The 10,902-nt window shown below is 35.4% G+C and overlaps 1 protein-coding gene across 3 annotated transcripts; it reads left to right on the top strand.

The window, feature by feature from the left end:
- LOC18594535 (peroxisomal (S)-2-hydroxy-acid oxidase GLO1) lies at window positions 929–5,756 on the top strand. 3 transcript variants are annotated; one of them, XM_007022121.2, is made up of 12 exons: window positions 929–1,087; window positions 1,904–2,065; window positions 2,148–2,272; window positions 2,720–2,766; window positions 3,510–3,587; window positions 3,703–3,827; window positions 3,979–4,045; window positions 4,161–4,223; window positions 4,599–4,668; window positions 4,755–4,855; window positions 4,934–5,038; window positions 5,360–5,756. In XM_007022121.2, exons 2-12 carry the CDS (start codon window positions 1,929–1,931, stop codon window positions 5,549–5,551), a joined length of 1,110 nt encoding a protein of 369 aa, XP_007022183.2. In that variant the 5' UTR covers window positions 929–1,087; window positions 1,904–1,928; the 3' UTR covers window positions 5,552–5,756. The 3 variants fall into 3 exon arrangements, with proteins under 3 accessions (XP_007022183.2, XP_007022182.2, XP_017980651.1); XM_007022120.2 differs by having other exon boundaries at window positions 929–1,122; XM_018125162.1 differs by lacking the exon at window positions 929–1,087 and having other exon boundaries at window positions 1,954–2,069.

Here is a 10,902-nt window from a genome sequence, read left to right as displayed (position 1 = left end):
TAAGGGAACTCATTATAGAGTTATTTTTAGGGATATTCTCGTATTTAACAAAATGATGATAAATTATTTACTGAAAAAGTGAAGTGATTATCCATCTTCTGTTTGTCAACACATTGAGTTAAATATAGGTACTTTTACATTGTAATTATAATAAAAAAAAGTTAAGTCTCTTGCCAGCAAGATTTATATTACAAGAATTCAATAAAAATAATTTAATTTATACAATATTTATCTTTATTCAATTTCATTAAATTTTGAAATTGAATTTTTAAAAAACAATAATTTTAAATTGTCGTTTTTTAAATAAAAACAAAAGGATAAACTTAACACAAAAAGTGTACACATTGAAACAGGTAAATGCAAATTAAAAAATGGGGGTTATTTTGGATCAAAATAAATCGTTATGATTAATAATGAATTACCTACTTGTTAGTAAAAAATGCAAGTTGCCACTTTTTGTTACTTGACATTGATATGGTATGCTGACTTATCATAATAGATAATAACGTAATATGATCATGAAATATTTTTCACCCCCACATCAACACTATGTGAACGTAATATAATAAGTGACATTTTAACTAATACCAATTAATCAACCCTTAATCACAAAAGTCTTAAAAGAAGCTGCCTATGACTTGCATTCCACTTTTAATTTGAACCTGGTCACTATCACTTGTCATATTTTCCTGATTTATATCCCTTTATTGCACTAATTTATCTATTTGTTTTTGGATGGGAAGGATAATAGAGAAGAAAAACTGTGAAACACACACAGGGTATGTGGATGAGAGTCACCCAATAGCTCTAACAGGATTTGGTCTCAAATCCTCACCTCCAAATGCTCATCCACTTAACTTGTAATTTCCCTCTCTTTTTTCCTTTCCCTTTTTCTATGGTTTGTATATGCTACATGTACCCTGCCTTTTTTTTTTTGGCACCTTCCAAACTCATATATGTAACCCTTTTTTTGTTTTATCGTTTCTTCATTACATTCTTTTTCTTTCTCTTACGTTAAGATATAGAGAGCTTTTCCTCTAACTGGTTTCTCTGCATGCACTCTGGTGCATAGTCTTGGAACCGAAGGGTATGCTGTTCTCTGCTTTATTTCTAGTTCAAAAGGTTTCCTTTCATTCTCATTACTTTCTTTTTTACCATGTTGGTTAACACAGTAGGCTAAAATACTTGTTACTATGATTCTGCTACAGTTCTCTTTAGATGACAGTTTGCCATGTTAGTCTTGGCTCACAGCTTACCTCATATTACTGTTTAAGTCTATACCTTTGCTTATCAAAAAAATTCTTTAAGATTATGTGTTTTCAATCTGTTTATGTTTATGTCTTTGGGTTCAATTTGTTTTCTCCTTTAAAAAAACCAGACTGACCTTAAGTCTTTAGTTTCCCACAACAGAAACTAGACTTAATTACCTTATTAAAGGCCTACTAGCAGAGCACAGCTTGTTGTATATACACCAACTCAAGGGGGAGATAAGTACTAATGCTGATTGCTGAAAATGGTTAGTTATAAGTGTAGTTAATGTCCCGAAATAGTCGAATCCTCGCTTGTGTATATGTTTTGGACATTAGGTTATGGGATGCTGTCAACTCTAACAGCTGTTAAGTCTCAATTTCAAAAGTGAAAACGTCATTTTCTTAGCTGGAATTGTATCTCATGTATTGCATTTTGTCAATTCTGGTGTTGTAATCAGCTCTTTTTTCTCCTCTCAGTAGCTTAAGGCATGCATTTGGAGCTCTGTTGTAATATTTCTTTGATGTAGTCTGGAAGAATATAGGTCTAATTTTAAGCCCACCATTTTGATTGGATTGTTGTCCTCATCAGTAAATCATCAATCTTATTACATTTTTTTTGGTACCTGAAATGCTAACAAGTACAAAATTTTCAGGCAGAAGAATAACTTCACAGCGACAATGGAGATAACCAATGTCACAGAGTATGACGCAATTGCAAAGCAAAAGTTGCCAAAGATGGTGTATGACTACTATGCATCTGGTGCAGAGGACCAGTGGACTTTGCAGGAGAACCGGAATGCATTCTCAAGGATCCTGTGAGCTTTTATCTGTTATTGCAAAACACTATATAATTGCATTCTGTCTAAATTCTTAGATCTTAATTTCTACAATGCATAGGTTTCGTCCTCGCATTCTTATTGATGTAAGCAAGATAGACATGACTACCACTGTTTTGGGTTTCAAGATATCAATGCCCATCATGATTGCCCCAACAGCCATGCAGAAAATGGCTCATCCTGAAGGTATGGCACTGTTTTCTAAAAGGATTATGCCCTTTTATGTTCAACAGTTTTATTAGAATCAAGTAATTATGATATCATATCAATTCAAGCAGAAGCTAGGTTCTGTTCCTTTGCATATGTATGCTTAAGTAGACAAACCAGAAAGCCAGGTATCTTCAGTGGATTAGCCATTGTTGACCTGATTGGTTTTTCTTATACGTAAGCACATTCCTCCAAGTGCATTTCTATGTTATCAACCTCACTTTTATAGCTTCTTTCATGATGGATCTTATAGCATTTACAGGAAGAGACGTAATTGAATCTTTACATCATGTGCATATTTAATCTACTTTCTATTTCTCATTAGTGATGAAGCTGATTTTCAAACATAATTCAGTATGAACCTTCATAGTTTCATGGAAAGCAATTTTTGACAGTCTAATGGTGAGATCTTCGAATTTGTGACAGGGGAGTATGCAACAGCCAGGGCAGCATCAGCAGCTGGAACAATTATGGTTTGGCTTCCAGCTCAAACTTTCCATTTAAATATTTATCCTTAGCTAATCCAATAAGGACACTTGTTTAACTGACAGCATGAATTTCCATATTGTCAAATGTTTTTATACAATCAATTTCAGAAGAAGTTGATGCAAAAAGAAGAAAAATACATGTATTAGTCTTTCTGATTATGTTTCTTACCGTTCCCTGTTTGTTTTTTTTTTTTTCAAAAGGCCAAATCAGGCTGTTAAAAGATATATTTGACACCAATTTGGACAGTTTCTTTTTCATAGTTTCATAATGGATCTCCATACAGCCAAATGACCCATCTGAGCCAGTTTAATTGAGATATGAATGATATCACCTGCAAATCTTAAGTGATGTTTCCAGAATCATCAACAGTGTTATAATGTTAATTGAAGTCTAATATGTATAGTGTCTACTGCATCTTACTTGCCATGGCTAATTCTGGACCTATAGTTCACCCTTTTTCGATGCATATTAAATAGGCATGATGTAAGAATATCAGTCTCATTTTGCTCATCATGCTTTTCTAAATGAAAAAAAAACAACCATCTATTTCTTAGTGCCTTTAATACAGCTTTTAGTCAGACTTATCATATATAATTGCCAGCCTTTGAAAAAATATTGAAACTCATTTATTTTCATTATATGATATTTTTGTGCTTCAGTTGCTCTTCATCATCCAACCAGACTATATAATCTACTTCATTTATAAATTTCTTGATGGCCATTTCAGACGTTATCCTCATGGGCCACTTCTAGTGTTGAGGAGGTTGCTTCAACAGGACCTGGCATTAGGTTTTTCCAACTCTATGTAAGCTTCAAATGATGTTGTGGTCTCCAATCTTTTGAAATAGTCGATCTTTCTACCTGCTGATTCATGAGGATAAGGCTTATGTGATAACTGGTCTCTAATGTCTAATCTTCAGGTATACAAGGACAGGCATGTAGTTGCCCAGCTGGTGAGAAGAGCTGAAAGGGCTGGTTTCAAGGCAATTGCTCTTACAGTTGATACTCCAAGGCTCGGTCGCAGAGAAGCTGACATCAAGAACAGGTGGAATTGGGTCTTAGAGTTGCAGTGCCCCTTAAAGCATTCTTTTAGAAATGTCTTGTGTCACAGTTAGTTCACTTAGCTTTAGATGTTTGATCTGTATATGTGAAAGTCAAGTTACACTCAAGAATTCTTCTGTTTCATTCTCTTACAGATTTACTTTACCACCATTTTTGACATTGAAGAACTTTGAAGGTTTGGACCTTGGGAAGATGGATAGAGTGAGTAGTCCTTCTAACTCTACAATTATTGACCTAGTAAAGAACCATGTCTTTCAATTCAAATAATGAGTTTTTGTCTCCTTTAATATTTAATTTGTTCTCGCGAGCCATGCAGGCTGATGACTCAGGACTTGCTTCATATGTTGCCGGACAAATTGATCGTACCCTTAGCTGGAAGGTATGTAAATGCATGACTTGGGAGATCTTTTGGTTGATTTATAGTCTATTGCTATTTTGTGAATGGCAACCATATTTGATGTCATTTGCAATGTTCTAGTTTAGGGGAATGTAGACAAAAAAAATATATATTCATCTGTTTTCTTGATACTGCTAAAAACTCATGGAGTGGATAAAGCTTTTTATGTTCAAAATTTGTCTAAAAGCTTGGGCAATCAAAAGTTTTCTTCAAAATGTATGGTAGTTTTAGGAATCTAAGCTCTATTCTGCTGCAAATGTTTGAATTGGAAACCATGAGCTTATTATATAGTGTGGCTATGCCTGAAGATTCTTTTAATTAACAGTGCATTAAATGAACTCTATTGGCTATGTTTAGGATGTGAAATGGCTTCAGACAATTACCAAATTGCCAATTCTTGTGAAGGGTGTGCTCACTGCTGAAGACAGTAAGAAAAAATAAACTCCTCTGCATCTTGGGCCATTTTGATAACATATAGTGATGATGCTTGAACTATCCATGCTTCTTTTGCAGCAAGGATAGCAATACAGTCTGGAGCAGCTGGTATCATTGTCTCCAACCATGGTGCTCGCCAGCTTGATTATGTTCCTGCCACTATCATGGCCCTTGAAGAGGTGAAAGAATTTCTTCATACTTCCAGGTAGTCAAAGCTAATACGAGGACAATAAGTCTAACAAATTCTTAATTTCCAGGTTGTCAAAGCTGCACAAGGGCGGCTGCCTGTCTTCTTGGATGGTGGTGTTAGGCGTGGAACTGATGTTTTCAAAGCTTTAGCACTGGGAGCCTCTGGTATATTTGTAAGTATAAGACTGCCTCATGGAAAGGCATTACACATTACATTTGGACACAAAGATAAGAAGTATTTGCACTATGCTCTCTTTTAAACTTTTTTGTACCTATCCTCATTCGGAAAATGGAAGTGTTTCTGTTAAAATGGTTGAAAGTACTGCTTAGTGTGGCACTTATCACCACAAACTAGTTTTTGCTGTTGCAGACAGTTTCTGATGTTCACCTCTGAAATGATCTTTTCTATTTTCCTCTAAAAATAATCATCTTGCCATATCAAGTGGCACAAGCTGAGAGTCAAGACTTAAATGTTGAAATGGTCTTAATCTCAGATTGGACGACCTGTGGTGTTCTCATTGGCTGCTGAAGGAGAAGCTGGTGTGAGGAAAGTACTTTCAATGCTGCGTGAGGAGTTCGAACTAACCATGGCGCTGAGTGGTTGTTGTTCACTCAAAGAAATCACCCGTGAGCACATTGTGACAGAATGGGACAGGCCTCACCCTCGTCCGCTTCCCAGGTTATAGATTCATGGCTCAGAGTATTAGCATCTGCATTGCATTGTGGCAAAAAATTAATGATATTATAGATTGGTTCCTTTTCTTTGAAACACATTTCTGTTTCAATGAGTTAAAACTTTTGTAATGATGATCATGGCTACTGCTGCCTTCACTGTATATTCTTTTGTCAAACAATTAATATATAGTTTTGTGCTTGAGAACATTTGGTTAACGGGAATCACAGCAGTGGTGGCTTACCAAGAAGTATGAATGAAGGCTTGGCAGGGATTCTGAGAAGAATTCTAACAATTTTGTTATATCTGGATTGATGATTTGCTCTGGTCATACTGCCAATTTTCAGCCAGAAAAAATGTTTTCAAAAGAATATTGGTGAGCATGCATACAAGCTTTGGATTCAATTAAGCAGACTGGCATGAAAACTTTTCATAGGTCTGCATCGCACACCATAGTCAGGGCTTCTAACTTTATTGAAAAAAGTTCTGGAAGCAGGTCAGCATTTCCAAAAATTAGAAGAAGAGAACTGATGTGGTGATACTGCAGATAGAGCATGGAAACAGGCTGCAGCTCTTTCATTTTCAGCCCACCCAAATGACTGTTTCCCTTAGAAACACACTAATATGAACCAAATACAAGAGAACTGAATATTTCAGACTTATATATAATTCCAAGGTACTAAACCTTCCTACAGACTCGTCGTTGTTCGTGGCATATTGTCAGTCATCTGAGTCATTAACTTGAATATATGATAAGCCATGAACACGATCAGATTGCAGTGTTGTCCATTTTCAATACTTTATTATGACATCCTCCTCTGCCCTCTGCAATCATAAAAGCTAGCTATCTTATTGTGCAGAAATTTCCTACAAACTGACCGCTGTTCATGGCAGATCATCAAGATTTTAAGACCTAAAATGAAACATCAATGATTTGCCATGAACAAGATCAGATTACAGGCAATTGTGTCAAAACGTTGGACGTGGAGTCATGGATTGTTTTTTTTTTTTTTTTGTGTTGATAAAGGAGCTTTTTATAGGACAACTTGCCGACCAAAAATTACTAAGGAGAAACATTACGCATGAATTCGACTTTAAAACGTGTCAATCAATTATGGCTAAAGATTATAAATTATCTAGCTATATATATATCATTGACCTTTATAACATATACCATTTAGATTTTTTTATAAATACACAATTTCATAATACAAGACATGGTATCAAAATCACTCTTAATGTTAGAAATTCCTATTTCACATGTCTAACTGTTGACAATTCCTGTCTCACTCATCGGTTACTCATGTATTGATGTCTTCGATTACGATAATTTAAGATATGTCAGTTGTCACATGTTTTTGTAATATCATTCGTAAGTCAATTATTTGCAACGTGTTTTGTCATGTTTTTTTTTGTCTACAACGTGTTCTGTTATGTTATATGTTTGTGACAGATTCTGTGACGTCATATTTACGATGTGTTCTGTCACGTCATCTGTCTACAACATGTTTAGTTATGTAAGTTTTTTTTTTTTTGTGTTTCATCACGTCATTCCGTCACATCAACTGTTTGCGACATACTCCTCCACATCATCTAGTCTTGAAACTAAATAGTGGCTACATGACATAGTAGATAAATGATACAACGAAGCACATGACCGATAATGAAGTGGAACATGCGATAAAATAGATGATATGACAAAGTACATTGCAAAATAAATTACATGACAGAACACAGTGCAGACAAATGATATAACAAAACACGTCATGAACAGATTATGTAATAGATTACATGAAGGAACATGTCACAAATAATTGACTTACAAATAATGTTACAAGAACATGTAACAACTGACATATCAAATAAGCCAGTTTAACCCAAGACGTCAATACATGGCTTTGTTGGGTTTTTTTTTTTTTTTTGCCCTCTAGACTTACCAACCCAAGGCCCAAATGATCCATTAGATCCAATTAGCAGTAGAGACTTTAAACCCAATCAATAAATTAGGCCTCAACCCAATTAATAAATTGAACCAAAAGCTCATTTAATAGATTAAGTCTTAGACCCAAATTAAAACAAATCCAAATAAGAAAAACCTAGAAGATTTAACAATGGAAGTCAGACTAATTATCAATGATGGCTTAACTTGAATTATTTTGAAAATTCACACTAAATGATTTCAAACAAAATGAGGTGTGTACAATATATTTTTAAAATCAATGATCGTATCAATTGAATCAAATGATCGGAAATCATTTTTAAGTTTTAGGACCTCGTTCATGTTCAATTTATGTAGCATATACATGTATATATATATATATATACACATGTATATATACATATATATGTATATATATGTATGAGATGAAGATGCTTAAAATCATTCTCTTTTCCCCATCTTTTCAATTGTTCGGAAAGTGGAAATTTGATTTGATGAAGAATAGCAGCATCTAAAATTGTAAACATCGTAATTCGAAGGGCCCAATATTCTCCGGGGCCGAGTCATGTGGCTCAATGTGAACCGCAACAAGTTTTCTTTAGAGATATTCTTTGGCCCAAAATAACTTTTTTGATGAATCCAAAAGAATTTCTCATACGTAAGACCGGCTCCATGTATTTCTATGTCAATTTGTGAGTTGTGAGATCAACTTCCTCATCCGAGGAAACCATGTTATTTCTCTCAACTGTTATGCACCCTTAGGTCAACACATAGCCACCATGTATTTCCCTGTTGAGTTTATGTTATCTTAGTGCACCATCTTTTAACATTCCAATCTGTTACAATTTCAATTTGTTTGGAAATTAAGTTGGACAATGTGAACTCATGGAAGGAATATTATTCAATATAGCTAATTAAAGTAACGGATTTTTGAGTCATCCATGGATTTCACGTATATCACATTCGATCATTTCACATGTAATGGTGTCAATGTCATGACTCATCACACATTCACCCAACAAGAGAGGAACGAAAGACATGATTTTGGCACTTTTTGTCAAGACAACGATATGCAGGAAAAGCTCACCGTCAATTTCGGGTCACTCATCTCTCTCATCGTAGCCGTCTATGGTTATCATCTGTGCCACCCACTTGGTGGGAAAGATCACATTTTCAATTTGGTCGACTTGCCTTTTTACTTACTTTTGCTTGTCTTGATCACCATTCAAGTTTGCATTTATGTCTCTCGATCTTTCTTCATTTTCTCTGGGCTTGCTTTGTATTTGGGGTCGGCTGCGGGTTTTCGTTTCTATCACCATTGCTGAATTATTTTATTGAAATGTCCATGTTGTTTCCATTTGCTAGCAATTCCATACGTTAATGTTCTTCCTGGCCTCAGAGCCGCCACGTTGAATCATCTATATGTAATTAGAAATCTATTTTCAATCATTAAACATTTTCTTGTATACATGTATGGTTGGATATATGATACAAAAAAGATTATGTACATATATATATATATATATATCAATGCTGGCAACCATGTGGGTGAGGCATGGCATGATGCAAGCAAGATTGCGAGTGTTGGATCCCAAAAACAAAACTACACCAGTGAGCTGGATGGAATCGATCAATCGGGAGACGCCACATTGCAAATTGTCTGAAAAAGACCCAAAACTTTCTTTCATATCGTGCTGAAGTCCATGTCAACATTGATCAAAGGGGGGGGAGGGGACCGGTTTATCTCCTTTCGACAAGTAATTAATGCAAAAGTTTGTCTCTTGTATTATTCTTTCTTCTGGATTCTTTTATAGGAGAAATGAGTCCATCACTGGGAGTGTGATTTCAGAGGGTTTGGAAATCTGTATGGGGAGAGAAAAGGGGTGTTTAGTTTTGTTGTGGGCCATTTCCTTATTCTATGCTTGTGGTGGTGAATTGTGAAATAATGTGGTGAAGCATTTTATTATCTCTTATTTATAGTACCCTCCCTGAAAAGGCAGTCGTTATTGCCTTATTCAATCCTTTTCTTTTGCCAGAGTTATCCATTTCTTGTTCCCTTCTGTCCTTGGTCCTTCATGAATAAATTGATGCCTTTGTTTTTATGCTTTAGCTAGCTTGAATAACAAGGTTGATTTATTTTACTTCATTCTAATGAACTTAAGTGGCAACAGATTTTGTCATGAAAAGTAAAACCCACAGCTCTGAGTTGTTAACTAATTGCTTAATCCAAATCCAATGGGGGAAAGTAATAATTATATATATTGTCAGCAAAAAATCAGGCAGGAAAGATATGATTGTTAGAACCTTTCAGATACCCCCACGTGAATGTATGTACAGTGCCTTAATTATTTCTATGGCTGTAAACTACTAATTTATTATCTTGGTTTGATTCTCTGCTAAGATAAGCCCTTAGCCAAAGGTACATGGGCTGCATGCTTTGAACCTTGAGGTTCGGATGCACGTTTTCTATTTCACAACCTTCCGTTCCTTAGTTGTCACTTTGCGCCAGCAGCCTCAAACAGGTGATTGAAACAACTCAAACGTGAACTTGTCGACATGGGTTGCATTCAAATCTTTCGCATGTACTGTGAGAATCTCTACCATGGCAGCATGACAAGCTAACCAAATCGTATGCAAGAACCCAAGATCTAAATATGTGGTTGAAATTACCTTATCTCTTGCTGACACCAGTAAATTACGTAACCAGAGCTGATGCTCAACGTCACGCATATATATTTCTTCACCATATTTTCCATGTTTGTCAGTTGAATCCTGCAGTGCAGCAGCACATATATGGTGATGCAATGTTTCACTGTTCAACACTTCTGAGCAAAGACATTTAATTTTAGCACATGTTTTTACCAACATGTTTAGCAAGTGATGTCACTTTGTCTGAATTCCAAGGCCCGCAAAGATTTAGGCCACTCAACAGTGTCTCTGATTCCAAGGCTGTGACTGTGAGGGTTTCCACTCATCCAAAAAAATCAACAAATGAAGAAATTCCGGTCACCCATCTCTACCTCTAGAAACTTCCCGATAAGGATTGAGCTTTATGGCACTAGCAACAGCAATCGTCTGTATCCTTTCCTTGACTAGTAGAGCTGAAGATAAAGCATTTTATTGTCCATATCCTAATGTATAAGTTTTTGGAGTTCAGTAAACTATTACCGATCGACAAAGAGATCGTCTCTCAACTCATGACAATTCATCTGTTTTGACAATAGACGATGGGGAACGTTGACCGCTGAACAGGCGTAAGGCCATTTTTGCTCATGGTGATATTAAAAAACCATTGACTTTCAAACATATCCGACAGTATATTATATTCTCTCTTTTTCTCCTTTTGCTTTTCCTTTTTCTCTAAAAGTACAATAATTAATACTCTTGAATTCCATGCTTTTTGTCCACTTAATAATATTAATTTA

This window comes from Theobroma cacao, chromosome 7, assembly GCF_000208745.1.
Source record: "Theobroma cacao cultivar B97-61/B2 chromosome 7, Criollo_cocoa_genome_V2, whole genome shotgun sequence".
NCBI lineage: Eukaryota > Viridiplantae > Streptophyta > Magnoliopsida > Malvales > Malvaceae > Theobroma > Theobroma cacao.
The sequence above is the reverse complement of the archived record's forward strand: the minus strand, read 5'-3'. Positions and strand labels throughout refer to the sequence as shown.

Excerpts from the sequence above, each read along its gene's own strand:
- LOC18594535 (XM_007022121.2), top strand. The coding sequence starts at position 1,929 with ATGGAGATAACCAATGTCACAGAGTATGACGCAATTGCAAAGCAAAAG. Across the intron at positions 4,224-4,598 it reads ATCGTACCCTTAGCTGGAAG|GATGTGAAATGGCTTCAGAC; the intron begins GTATGTAAATGC and ends GGCTATGTTTAG. Across the intron at positions 4,856-4,933 it reads CTATCATGGCCCTTGAAGAG|GTTGTCAAAGCTGCACAAGG; the intron begins GTGAAAGAATTT and ends CTTAATTTCCAG.